Source organism: Lissotriton vulgaris, chromosome 10 (genome assembly GCF_964263255.1).
Source record: "Lissotriton vulgaris chromosome 10, aLisVul1.2, whole genome shotgun sequence".
Lineage (NCBI taxonomy): Eukaryota > Metazoa > Chordata > Amphibia > Caudata > Salamandridae > Lissotriton > Lissotriton vulgaris.
The window spans coordinates 42166560-42181265 of record NC_141698.1 but is presented as its reverse complement, the minus strand read 5'-3'; the positions used below and the strand labels follow the sequence as shown (position 1 = coordinate 42181265).

General features: G+C 47.2%; 1 protein-coding gene across 1 annotated transcript; it reads left to right on the top strand.

Moving 5' to 3' along the window:
- Window positions 1-6762: 6762 nt before the first annotated feature.
- Window positions 6763-7713, top strand: LOC147684507 (olfactory receptor 1f45-like). Its single transcript, XM_086939670.1, has one exon. The coding sequence runs from the start codon at window positions 6763-6765 to the stop codon at window positions 7711-7713; it is 951 nt and encodes a 316-aa protein (XP_086795796.1).
- Window positions 7714-14706: the final 6993 nt, after the last annotated feature.

Sequence of the window (14706 nt, the reverse complement as noted above, 5' to 3'; positions counted from 1 at the left end):
CCAAAATGAAGCACTGCATCTTCCCTGTACTTATACTTCTCTTCTTCTCCTCACTGTCATTTTATGACACCCCTTTATGCCTATATTGTAGTAGAAAATGAAAAAAATGATTACAAACCTATTTATTTAAACTCTTGTGGAGCCAGCTGCTCCTTCTGCTGCTTCCTGGTGAACCACATTGTATGGTCCTGGGCACCTGGTAACCACCAAACTTGTCAGGCTTCAACCATACTTGATCTTTTTCCCTTCTGGCTTCTAAGCTGGTAGGCTCTTTTGGGTTGTAGATGTGGTTATACAAGTGTTCAGTTCCATATATGGTTTGGGATTGGTGTTCAATGTCTAAATGAGAGTGGCAAGTTAATCATTTACCACTTTGCACATATTCCCAACTTTGCTATCAACCAGAAGTCCAAAATTATGGTAGCATGAGCCTTAACGTTTTCCTTGTGTTTTTTCCCCTTTATTTTCCTTTTATTTCAGTATTATGTTCACAAATACATATTTCACAGAAAACATGTCCCTTTAATTGCTGCTTTTGTTTGCTGCTGCACTCACATTTTCAGGAATCACAGCTTTGCAAAGTACACACTTACTGCTGAACCACCTTTTAGCAATTCAGTCTACTTCTTGAATATGGTACCCCTAATACCAAGTGAACGTCTTATAGTCCTAGACTTTGTGCAAACCATCTCCAGAGCCCTTTGCCACCATTTTACAAGCTTGCTTTTGGTGGTACCTAGACCAATGACTATAATTACAGGGCACAACATGAACTAGAAATAGAGGCTAACATTTTCTGCAGCATGTACTATGGTCTTGACTTGTGATGGAACAAATAGCGATTCCCCATCAGCTATCTGAGCTTTTGAAGTGTCCTGACAGTTAAAGAAGCTTGTGGATAGCCAATCAGAGAGACACAGTCCAGGAGATTCCTGATTGCAGTGATGAATGACCACACAGCACAGTGAGTATGAAATATGAGTTTGACACCTAGTGGCCTAACAATCTTTGAATGTAGGAAGGAGGGTCAGTCACTAACTAGGACTGCTCAAACCCTATACCCAACCACTTGAAGAAGTGGTGGAAAGCCCAGGGCAATATGGATGCCTTATGTGTAAGTCAGGATAATGAAGTGAAGAACTCCTAGGAGGTTGGAAAAACAAACAAAAAGCTAGCACTAATGAAATGGCATATCCTTTCAATTTTTATAATTTATCACAGTTGAGTTCTGAAATCACAATGCCTGCTGCTGGAGCCAATAGTGCAGAGGCAGGATATAGAACATAATTAAAGTTGCAGTTGAAAAAATGAAATCAAAACCTAGCTTTTCCCTCTTCTGCTCTGTTTGTCTATGTGAGCAGTGATACACAGAAAGGAAATATTTGTGGCGACATGTTTTTATTTTGCACACTTTCAATCAATCAATCAATCATGCGTATTTGTATAGCGCGCTACGCACCCGCTAGGGTCTCAAGGCGCTGAGAGGGGAGGGGTACGCTACTGCTCGAACAGCCAGGTCTTGAGTTGTTTCCTGAAGGAGAGGTGGTCCTGGGTCAGCCGTAGGTGGGTGGGTAGGGAGTTCCACGTCTTGGCTGCCAGGTAGGAGAAGGATCTTCCTCCGGCGGTGGCTCTGCGAATTCGCGGGATGGTGGCAAGGGCGAGGCTGGCGGAATGGAGCTGGCGGCTGGGTGTGTAGAATGTGAGGCGGTTTTTGAATTATTTGGGTCCCATGTTGTGGAGAGCCTTGTGTGCGTGGGTGAGGAGTCTGATTGTGATTCTCTTGCTGACGGGGAGCCAGTGCAGGTCTCTCAGATGGGCAGAGATGTGGCTGTAACGGGGGATGTCCAGGATGAGTCGTGCAAAAGCGTTCTGTATGTGCTGGAGTCTTTTCTGTAGTTTGGCTGTAGTCCCAGCGTAGAGAGTGTTTCCGTAGTCCAGCCGGCTGGTGACGAGGGCCTGGGTGACCGTCTTCCTGGTCTCGACTCTCGATGGGGATCCACCGGACGATCTTTCGGAGCATGCGCAGGGTGTTGAAGCAGGATGCAGAGACGGCGTTGACTTGTTTGGTCTTCGTTAGGGAGGCGTCCAGGATGACGCCCAGGTTGCGTGCGTGCGTGGTCCGTGGGTTTGGGGGCGGTGCCCAGTGCAGGGGGCCACCAGGAGTCGTCCCAGGCAGAGGGGATGATCCCAGGATGAGGACTTCTGTCTTATCTGCGTTCAGTTTCAGGCGGCTGGTCTTCATCCACTCCGCAACATCTTTCATACCTTCCTGGAGGCTGGCTCTGGCGGTGGCGGGGTCGTTGGTGAGGGAGAGTATCAGCTGGGTGTCGTCAGCGTAGGAAATGATGTTTAGGTTGTGTTGGCGTGCGATGGCTGCGAGGGGGCTCATGTAGACGTTAAAGAGGGTGGGGCTGAGCGAGGATCCTTGAGGTACGCCGCAGATAACTTCGACGGCCGCAGATCGGAAGGGAGGAGGCAGACTCTCTGGGTTCTTCCGGAGAGGAACGAGATGATCCACCCCAGGGCCTTTCCTTGGATTCCGGTGTTGCTGAGGCGCTGTATTAGTGTGCGGTGGCATACGGTGTTGAATGTTGCTGAGAGATCCAGGAGGATGAGGGCAGCTGTTTCCCCGTTGTCGAGCAGGGATCTGATGTCATCGGTAGCTGCGATGAGGGCGGTCTCGGTGCTGTGGTTTGCTCAGAAGCCGGACTGCGAGGGGTCGAGGGATCCGTTTGTATCGAGGAAGGCGGCGAGTTGTTTGTTGACAGTCTTCTCGATGACGTTAGTAAATGTATAGAGGGGTCCCCGTGAGAAGGAATTATTTATACACAACCAATAAAAATTTCAAGGAGACTAAGATAGTATTCAAAAGGAAAAAGATGTTGTCATTTATTCAACAACACAAGATAACAATTTTAAAGCAATGTTTGCAATCATTGAAAAGTGAAACGAGAAATCGAAAAAATGAAAAGGCCCCAAGAAGGGGAAGAGGGAAGGGAGTGTGCTCAAAGGCTGTGTGAAAGATTATAAAGATAGTACACAGACTTAAACATATTGTACATATATCCCAAAATCAACAAGGAAATAAAAATTATTCCAAAAAACCAAAACAGCCTACATCAATTAAGGCAAGCATTGGGCAAGTATTTCAAAAGAAGGGGGGCATTCCACGGTCACATGTATAAATCAATCAAATACAGGGAATGTGCCGGATGTCCCAAAGTGAAGAGGTGTCGACGTTTCGACCCCTGTTTGTAGGATAAATTCAGTCCTTTGCCGGGGTCTTCATCAGGACCGTTGTAGTGGGGGAAGGGACGAGGGGGGCCGTCCTATCTGAAGTGAAATGAAACACACTCCGTAAAATTCAACTGACAGAGCTGCCGGTTTTGAATAATTAGACAGCTGGGCAAGTCTCAGTCTATTTTACCCGACTTGCTGTAACATTGCAGGCAGGAATAAGCGCTGGGCTGATTCAGTTAGCTTTATGGGGTCCGTACAATACTTTACGAACTGGAGAGCTGAGTGCAGATGGACCGGTCGACTCCGTGTCGTCACAATCAGGTCTCGGAATTCAGGGCGCGAGGCAGCAGAGCTTCTTGCTGCAGTCGTGACTCCAACCTCTGTCAGCCGCTACGCGAAGCAGCAGGGCTTCTCGCTGTGGGTCAATCACCACACTCCGGCAACCGCTACGCGGAGTTTGGGGGCGGGGCTCGATGACGTTGGCAGGAAAAGGGAGGAGCGAGATGGGGCGGAAGTTCTTGAGGTCCGTGGGGTCCGCGGTGGGTTTCTTCAGGAGGGCGCTGAGCTCGGCATGTTTCCAGCTCTCCGGGAAGGTGGCGGTTGCGAAGGAGGTGTTGATGATGTCCCGGAGTTTGGGTGCGATGGTGGAGTTGGCCTTGTTGAAGATGTGGTGTGGGCAGGGGTCGGTTGGGGAGCCGGAGTGGATGGTACTCATCATGCGGGTGGTGTCTTTGGTGCTGATCGGGGTCCAGGTGCAGAGGGTGTTGGTGGGGGGTGCTGGTTCGGTGGTTGGGTGCGTGGTCTGTGCACTGAAGCTGTTGTGTATGTTGGCGATCTTGCGGTGGAAGAACGAGGAGAGTGAGTCGCAGAGGTCTTGTGAGGGTTTGATGTCGTTGTTGCAGGCGTTGGGGTTGGAGAACTCTTTGACGATGCTGAAGAGTTCCTTACTGTTGTGGGCGTTGTTGTCTATTCGTTCTCTGAATATTGCCCTCTTGGTGGTTCGGATCAGCTGATGGTATTTTCGGATTGCGATCTTGAGGGCTGTCATGTTTTCTGAGGACTGGTCGTGGCGCCAGGCTTTCTCGAGGGTGCGGCAGGATTGCTTGGAGTTTTTGAGGTTGTTGGTGAACCAGGAGGCTTTCTTGCTGCTGAGTCTGCTGGGAGGAGTTTTCATCAGCAAAATATATGAAATATTAACCTCTTCTACACATTCTGAGCCACAGTGTTTTTAACTAACTTGTAGTGAACTAATTCTCATACCTTTTTGCAAAAAATATCGAACTGCTCTTTGGTGTATTTAATTTTGCGCTAGATATTTAATGTTTGCAAAAATCCTGTATAAAATTGGGTTGTTTTTTGACTGGGGTGTGAGCCCAAGAGAGGCAGAACCCCCAATCCTTGTCAGGGTGAGGCACAAGCTAACCCTAAATTAACCTGTCTTCAACCCTCTTGTAGCTTGGCACAGAGCAATCAGACTTAATTTAGAGATAAGGTGTAAAGTATTTGTGCAAAACTTCAAACACTGATAAAGTGGAAGCACCACACCACAAGGGCCCCAACCAAGTTAGAAAGAATAGAGTATTTTTTAATTAATAAAATAGACCCCCATAACAAATTTCAGATCAGTAGAACCAAAGAAATGCAATTGTAAAAATGTTTGTGAAAATAGCACCAAAAAGCTCAAAGTCCCAACTGCTGGACCTGAGACTGAGGCGCAAATTCAAGCAGACCACAATGGAGAGAAGTACAGCTACAGGGCCCCAATTGGGCTGTCTAAACAGAGTACCTTAAATCCTGGTTTGCAGAGAGTTGTGAGGATCTACATTAAAGTCTTTGAGATCTGAAGTCCAGGAGAGTGGCAGTCCTTTCAGCAGCACAGCAGACCTTCTTCCCAGCTATGTATCCACAGGTCCAGAAGTGTACTGAAGAACTGGTGTCTGAGGTCCAGTATTTTTACACAGTTAAATTGGGGAGAAACTTATAGAGGCATGCCTTTGAAATGCACAGGTGCCCTGCCTTCCTGTCCCTGGCTCCAGACTAACTACAGCAAGTATGCAGCCCTTTGTTTGAAGGCCAGACACAGCCAATTCAAGCATAAGAGGGAATGTCCCTAGCTCTTCCCTCCCATTCTGACAGTGATGGCCCATCCAGGCTTGCCTCAGCTCCCTAATATGTTTTGCTGTCTAGGAGGAATACACAAAGCCCAACTGTCAACTACACCCAATCATATCACCCAGAGACAAGCTGCAAGAACCAAATTGCTATGGGAAGGAAAACAATACAAAATATGCTAAGGTACAAAATATAAATGGTTTGAAATTGTTTTCCGTCATTCCACTGTGCACTTTGAGCTGTAGTAGAAGATTAATAGGTGGTGTGGGATATCATGCTTTGTATTGTCTTTTGCCTTCCCCCTCTTCTCAGACCTAAAATTGCAAAAGTAGCATCTGCTCGCCCATGCAGGTGCTGCAGTTCAATCAGCTATACTCCTTCTCCCATTAAAGCAGTTGCCAGCTCTTGCTGCTCATCTCATATGTGTGAGTACAGGCTGCATGGCACTCAACGCTGGAGGGCACAAGGCTCGTCCTTCAACCTTCATCTTTTCTTCCCAAGTTATATCTAGAACTTTTTGATTCCCTTAATGCAGCATAAACTGCTATACAGGCACTTAAATTACCATCACAAAGATCTGTTAGTCAGTGTTAATAGGTGACTGCATGCCATGTGGTCAATGTGCATTGGTTCCTGCAGATCTACATGAATGGGTATTGATTTGTGGATGGATGACTGTGTATAGCCGGTCAATAGTTTCTTTGCAGTGCAAATACTTTACTTTGGTACACCAATACCCTGAGAGCCCAAGCAAAAATAGTTACTATACAGCCACTGTTAGGTGATGGTAACGTTTGTTACTGTACGTGCTGTGCCAAATCTACAGATCTCTTGGATGCCCTAGAGTGTCTAGCATTTTATAAGTGATTCAGGATTGGAGTAAATTGCATTCAATGGGATGGGATGGGATAGGATGGGGTGCGATGGGATGGGATGAAATGGGAAGTGATGGGATGGGACAGGGTGCAATTGGATGCAGAACTTGACCTTCAAATGTAATAATTTAATTCTCGACATTTGTTTTCTATTCTGGGCGAACATGCACAATACTTTACGATCAATAACTTAATAAAGAAAAGACAATTAATAGCACCATCAAAACAATTCATTTAAAAAGATTGTTGATCAAGTATTAAAAAAAGTAACAAAAGAAAAATAAATCGATCAATCAGAAAGTTCAACAATGGGCTAAATTTGGTTTTGGGGTTCGAAAGTACAGCAATCTTGGCAATATCACATTGTTTAATGTTTTATGACTTCATTCGAGAAAATCATTGTTTTTTCATGTATACTGGATTTCAAAAGCAGGAAGAGAAATTCAGTTTCACAGGTGAGCATATAAAAACTTATTGGAAGATGTACATCTCAATCATGTGTGTTTGACTTTTTCTGTTTCCTTAGATCGTTATAATGGCACAGGACACATGGCAGAACCAGTCTATTGTGACAGAATTTCTTATAGTGGGCCTTTCTGATGGCCAGGATTCAAACTACAGCCTCTTCCTTGTCTTCCTTGTGGTCTACCTCATTACTGCCCTGGGAAATTTGACCATCATCACACTAATCGTGACAGACCATCGGCTGCACAGCCCAATGTATTTTTTCCTAGCCAATCTGGCAGTCATCGACATCATCTTTTCCTCTGTCACTGTCCCCAAGTTACTTGACAACTTAATTGACAGCAAAAAACCTATTTCCTTTGCTGGTTGCATCACCCAGCTTTATTTTTTTCAGTACTTTGTTGTTGCAGAGTGTTACCTGTTAGCGGTCATGGCTTATGACCGCTATGTGGCCATCTGCTTTCCTCTAAACTACACCATCACCATGAACAGAAACGTGCGTATTCGCCTTGTGGTTACCTGTTGGATCTGTGGATTTGTTAACTCTCTTATGCAGGCTGTGTCTGTTTCAGAACTTACGTTCTGTAGATCCAATATAGTGAACCACTTCTTCTGTGATGTCACCCCCCTCTTTAAGATCTCATGCTCAGACACACGCTTAGCAGAAGCCATCTTCTTGATGGTGGTGGTGTTGGCAGGGATGTTCCCTCTGACTTTCATTGTAGTGTCCTACATCCGTATCATCTTTGCTATCACAAAGGTGAGCTCATCCAGTGGCAGACGGAAAACGTTCTCCACCTGCGGCTCCCACTTCATCGTGGTGGCCCTTTACTACGGCAGTGGAATCTTCAGCTATATCTGGCCTTCCTCCACATTAGCCATGAGTAAGGATGTCAAGGTGGTAGCCGTTCTGTACACCATCTTCACTCCCATGCTCAACCCGATCATCTACAGCCTCAGGAACCGGGAGGTGAAGGCAGCCATGAGAAGACTCTTAAGTCAAAATAAGAACTATAGCTAATAAACATTGGAAAATCAGCTGAATGTTGTTGGGAACAATTTGAGGTTGATTTTCACTGGACAGACATAAAAAAGGATAGAATGGCTTGCAATGCAAAGCTCACGGACAATTGTATATATATGTCACTTCAAATTCAGGTCAGAAACCATGCATTTTCTGATACAGTCAATGAATTCAGAGCTTTTTACAAGATATGTATATTCCAATTTGAAGCATGAGTTTTCGAGATTATGGGCAGGTAATAATGACTCTATTATTGCTCCAGCATTTAAGGCTTCACTTTACTGATACTCAATTTGCCATCTTGTGTGATACTTAAATGCTCATATTTTTTTGATTATGTAATTGAAACCTTATAGACCATGAACTACCTATGCCACTCTTTTCACACATAGGGCCTGATTGCGAGTCTGGTGGTCCTAGGACCACCAGACTCGCGGGGCACGGCAATGGTGGTCCAGCCACTATCGCACAGGTGATCCGACCACCCCATTACGACTTTGGTGGTTCGACCGCCATGGGTCTACCACAACCACCAGTGAAACTGCCATTCCCTGGAGGTGGCACATGGTCATGAGGCCGCAATATGAATGGCGGGACTGTCACAATCCTACCAGGCACATATACGATTTTCTTCTCTGTCAGCAGTGTCATGGAACGAAAACTGTGGCAGAGAGAAAACTAAGAAGTTCCGACAACTCCCACTGTGCCTCCTCCACATGGGGAAGCATGCAGGGAGGCACATGTTGTGCCTCCCGGTGTGCATGCGCACCAGTTCCTGCACAGCATGGACATTTGAGTACATATCAACAGGAAACTTGTTGTGCGGTCCCATTACGGTGCCTGTTTAATAAGGGACAGCAATGGGACTGCCTTGCTGCCCGCCCGCCAGACAACTTTAAACTTGTAATCCGGCAGGCGGCAGTAACCTTCAGGAGTGCAGAATGGGGTACCACCTCGTACTGCACCGCTGAAAGTCATAATTAGGCCCTTACTGTGTACCCTCATTTTTAACTATTCCTATGAGCTCTGGTTTCTATCTTCCTTTCTCCAGTACTCTTCCCCAAAAATATTGGATTTCCTTTACTCTTGTGTTTTACTTTTACTTATACTGTGTACTCCACATATTCCCTAGCCTCTACACCTATGCAGTAGTACCTGTACCTTAACTTATAACTTAATTCCTCTATTCCCACCATTAGCCTAGCAAACTACCACTACTATTCCGTGGTTTCTCAACTTCCTACACCCTAATACTTCTATCTGCCTATATCATTTTCTATTTACCTCCACCTATACCCATGATTCTTTATGTACTGCCTATACATTTGCACTTCCATCCCTGCCTTTATTCTACTGCCTCCAACAATACGTATACCCTTGTACCTCTCTCACTACATTAACATGGCTATACCTGCATATATTCTTGTGCCTCTGCTCCTATATAGCCTAATACCACTACAAGTATGTATATCATAGTATCTTAACCTCTGATGACACACTAATACTATTATCTCTACCGATACCCTAGTACTGTCATCCATACATATACCTCATCTTCCACTACCTATTGACTTGGAAATCTACCCTGACTATACTCTTGTACAGCTACCCCTACAGTCTCCTAGTACTACCCCTTCATATAACAAAGTACCACACCCACTCCTATATCTAGTACCTGTAGCACTACTGTTTGCAAATACCTCTTCCCTTACCAATACCCCACAACTTCTTCCCACATATTGATCAGTAGTTTTTACCCATTTAACTCTTTATCCATATCCTTTTACTTCTACCACAATATATGCCCTAGTATTAAAATCCTACCTGTGCCTTTTCCTTCTTGCCCACTCTATTGATTCTGCAGCTTTTTCTCCTTTCCTCATTATTTGTACCATTTCTTTCCCCCGTTTCTTTTTGAATTTCCTTACATATTTCATAGAAAAGAGATTCCTCCTTTGGGATGTACGAAATGAAGTTTTACCTACTAGAGTAGCTGGGCTGGGTGTTTTATTTTCGATTTTGTTCCAATGAGATATAGTTCAGAAATGGATTCAGACAAAACCTGATTTAGTAGGCACGTGGCGTATATCTTATCTTAATTGGCCCCTCCTTGCGGTATTTCATAAACTTTCCTAATAATAATAATAATCCACATTTGTAAAGCGCAAACAATCACCAGTAAAGGCTCTCTAGGCACTAGGGGCCGTCAGGAAGATTAAGCAAGCTATTGCCCAGAGTCACATGGTGTTGTGCTAATCTGCCGCCGAAGCTGGGGATCGAACCGTGATCCCCAGAGTCCAGTGTTAGTCGCCCTAGCCGCGGCGCCACACCTCTCCCTTCCTCTCCCTTTCTACGCAAACAGGCCCAACTTACAATTCTTACAAGCTACAAGCAAGTTTTAAGAAACAAACATGCTTACTTTATTTATTTATTTAATGTTTTATATAGCGCTGGCTAGACCCGGAGGTATCAGAGTGCTTTACATGAGCATCAGATCATAGTTACAGGTTACATCGTTACAAAGGTTACACAGTTCTTAGAGCATGGCAACATAGTTACTTGTAAGGTAGAAATAAACAATAAGCACAAATACGTAAGGGGAAACAGCAGGCAAGGTGAGAGATTCGGGGAGGGGGGTTGGAGCAGGGGAAGTAGACAGGTATTGAAGGCGGGAAAGAGGAGGGGAGGGTGAGAGACACAGCATGGGAAGAGGAGGGGAAGGGCGACGGGGGCACAAACCGGTAGACGAGTAAAGACAACGTCCAAAGTCCAGTAAGCTGTGATCCCTGGGGTTGTGGTATCACTTCCCTATCTCTGTTGCGAGAGGCCCACTTTACGCAGTGGACTCTCTCAGAGGGGTCTCTGAGACTCCAAGGCCTACACACTGGATCCTTCCCCAAAAAGGGGAGAGAGAGTGCTTTGGCAAGGGGTGCCATACCATACCTCAAGTGTGAGTGGCTCCCTTGGTTTCTTTTTGAATTTCCTTACATATTTCATAGAAAAGAGATTCCTCCTTTGGGATGTACGAAATGAAGTTTTACCTACTAGAGCAGCTGGGCTGGGAGTTTTATTTTCGATTTTCGTTCCAATGAGTTATAGTTCAGAAATAGATTCAGACAAAACCTGATTTAGTAGGCATGTGGCGTATATCTTATCTTAAATGGCCCCTCCTTGCGGTATTTCATAAACTTTCCTAATAATAATATTAATCCACATTTGTAATGCGTGAACAATCACCAGTAAAGGCTCTCTAGGCACTAGGGGCCGTCAGGAAGATTAAGCAAGCTATTGCCCAGAGCCACATGGTGCTGGGCTAATCTGACGAACCGGAGCTGGGGATCGAACCGTGATCCCCAGAGTCCAGCATCAGTCGCCCTGGCCGCGGCGCCACACCTCTCCCTTCCTACGCAAACAGGCCCAACTTACAATTCTTACAAGCTACAAGCAAGTTTTAAGAAACAAACATGCTTACTTTATTTATTTATTTATTTATTTATTTAAAGTTTTATATAGCGCTGGCTAGACCCGGAGGTATCAGAGTGCTTTACATGAGCATCAGATCATAGTTACAGGTTACATCGTTACAAAGGTTACACAGTTCTTAGAGCATGGCAACATAGTTACTTGTAAGGTAGAAATAAACAATAAGCACAAATACGTAAGGGGAAACAGCAGGCAAGGTGAGAGATTCAAGGGAGGGGGGTTGGAGCAGGGGAAGTAGACCGGTAATGAAGGCGGGAAAGAGGAGGGGAGGGTGAGAGACACAGCATGGGAAGAGGAGGGGAAGGGTGACTGGGACACAAACCGGCAGATGAGTCAAGGCAACGTCCAAAGTCCAGTAAGCTGTGATCCCTGGGGTTGTGGTATCACTTCCCTATCTCTGTTGCGAGAGGCCCACTTTACGCAGTGGACTCTCTCAGAGGGGTCTCTGAGACTCCAAGGCCTACACACTGGATCCTTCCCCAAAAAGGGGAGAGAGAGTGCTTTGGCAAGGGGTGCCATACCATACCTCAAGTGTGAGTGGCTCCCTTGGCGCAGTGGACTCACTCAGCGGGTTCGCTGAGACTCCAGAGTATAAATATTGGATCTTTCCCCAACAAGGGGAGGAGGAGTGCTTAGTCAAAGGGCACAAAGGACAGGGGGTAGGCTGAGTAGCAGGCAGGGGGAGAGATTCAGGGGAGAGAGGATAGTAGCTAGGGAAGAGACAATAAGGAGAGACGAAAAGAAGTCTGCCTTAAGACCGACTGGGTAGGTGACGACCAAGGAGGGAATCCACGGCCCATCTCCCCTATAGCTAAACCAAGTAGCTCCATCGGGCATCAGACAAAATAGTTCAGTCTCAATACATTGAGAGAGGAGGGAAGGAGAGACGTAAACAGAGGGAGGATGCGGAAGGAGACGACAGGAGAGACGAAAGGAAGTGCAACAATGTGGTTTAACAATATACCAGAAAAAGATCAACAAGTAAACAATATATCAAACAATCAGCAATACATTAGGGGAGGAGAAAAAGGAGAGAGAGAGTAGTGGGGGTTAGGGGAGGAGTGAAAGTGAGGATAAGGGAAGAGAAAAACCGTAGAGACGAAAGGAAGTCTGTCTAAAGACCGACTGGGTAGGTGACGACCAAGGAGGGAATCCACGGCCCATCTCCCCTATAGCTAAACCAGGTAGCTCCATCGGGCATCAGACAAAATAGTTCAGTCTCAATACATTGAGAGAGGAGGGAAGGAGGGACAGAAATAGAGGGAGGATGCGGGAGGAGACGACAGGGGAGACGAAAGGAAGCGCAACAATGTGGTTCAACAATATACCATAAAAAGAACAAGTACACAATAAATCAAACAGTCTGCAATACATTAGGGGAGGAGAGAAAGGAGAGAGAAAGTAGTGGGGGGGTAGGGGAGGAGAGAGTGTGAGGATAAGGGAAGATACAACCGTAGAGACGAAAGGAAGTCTGTCTAAAGACCGACTGGGTAGGTGACGACCAAGGAGGGAATCCACGGCCCATCTCCCCTATAGCTAAACCAGGTAGCTCCATCGGGCATCAGACAAAATAGTTCAGTCTCAAGTGGCGAGAGAAGAGGTTCACAGAAAAACAGGGTGGGGACAAAGGGCATGTGAGGGCAGAGGACAGAAACTGGAAAGAGTAGGAGCAGAGAGAGGGAAGGGTTGGGGGAAGGGAGAGGGGGAAGGTAAGGTCAGTAGAGAAATGGGTGCATTAGCCGAAAGTCCGTCTGGGTAGGTGATAGTCAAAGGAGGGAGCCCAGAGTCAATCTCCCCCATAGCTAGCGAGGTAGCTCCACCGGGCATCATACAAACGTATGCAGGTGGCCCCTCAAGTCGTATGCCCCAAGTCCAGTAGTAGAGCTCCAGTCTGCACTCATACACCACTCGTGGTCAGCACAATACCAGGGCATCAATATTGCATAGGGGGAAGGGCGCATGTCATGCAGTACAGAGCGCCTTGTAGCCTGCACATCACCCCACCTCCGTGCTCTTACAATGATGTCAGTGTCCCATCAAGAACTCCTCTTCCAGTCGGCAGCTTCCAGGTGTAATCCCCACAGTCTCGCAGCACCTCAGCGTCCCTTTTTTTTTGCACCCGACTGCGTGTCTCTTTGAGCCTTCCAATGCACACGCCATCCGCTAGTTGCTCGTGGGTCCAAGCAGTCGGCCTCTCAGTTTGTGCGCCCTAGCACCAGCGGCATATCCCCGGCCCTGAGGTTTCATAATTTTGCACATTTCATAAAATACTACTGTTTAGATAGGGAACTATTGTACCACTTTTGGCCGCCATAAGTGTGGCAGGGTATGCTCAGACGTAAGTCCCTTGCTCTCTTTGCCACTGGATTCAAGCAAGCCGGGTCGAAGACGGCTGGAATGCCAGAAACCGGTCCTCAGAAGCTTGTTTCCAGTCCAGGGAAGACATGGCTTGGCAGTTCGGGCTGGACTGTTCCCATGAGGCACAGGGTCAGACTGATTTGCATATAGCCATGTCTGAACTGGGGTGGCAAAATGGGCTAAAGAACGGTCAATCAATCAATCAATCAAAGCATTTATATAGCGCACTACTCACCCGGAGGGTCTCAAGGCGCTAGGGGAGGGGGGTTCCGCTACTGCTCGAACAGCCAGGTCTTGAGCTGCTTCCTGAAGGCAAGGTGGTCCTGGGTCAGGCGGAGGTGGGTCGGGAGGGAGTTCCAGGTCTTGGCGGCCAGGTAGGAGAAGGACCTTCCTCCTGTAGTGGCTCTTCGGATGCGGGGGACGGCGGCGAGGGTTGTGGCCGGTCGATCGAAGCTGGCGAGTGGGGGCGTAGAAGTTGAGGCGGCTGTTGAGGTATCCTGGGCCTTGGTTGTGTAGGGCTTTGTGTGCGTGGGTGAGGAGACGGAAGGTGATTCTCTTGTTGACCGGAAGCCAGTGCAGATCTCTCAGGTGTCCGGAGATGTGGCTGCGACGGGGGATGTCCAGGATGAGTCGTGCTGAGGCGTTCTGAATCCGCTGGAGTCTCTTCTGGAGTTTGGCGGTGGTTCTGGCGTAGAGGGAGTTGCCGTAGTCCAGACGGCTGGTGACGAGGGCCTGGGTGACCGTCTTCCTGGTCTCGGTGGGGATCCACCGGAAGATCTTACGTAGCATGCGCAGGATGTTGAAGCACGACAAGGAGAGGGCGTTTACTTGTCTGGTCATGGAGAGGGAGGAGTCCAGGATGAAGCCCAGGTTGCGTGCGTGGTCTGTCGATTTGGGTGCGCTGCCCAGGGCGGGGGGCCACCAGGAGTCGTCCCAGGCGGAGGGTGAAGATCCCAGGATGAGGACTTCTGTCTTGTCCGAGTTCAGTTTCAGGCGGCTGTTCGTCATCCACTTGGCTACGTCTTTCATCCCTTCGTGTAGGTTGGCTCTGGCGGTGGCGGGGTCGTTGGTGAGGGAGAGGATCAGCTGGGTGTCGTCGGCGTAGGAGATGATGTTGAGGTTGTGTTGGCGTGCGATGGCTGTGAGGGG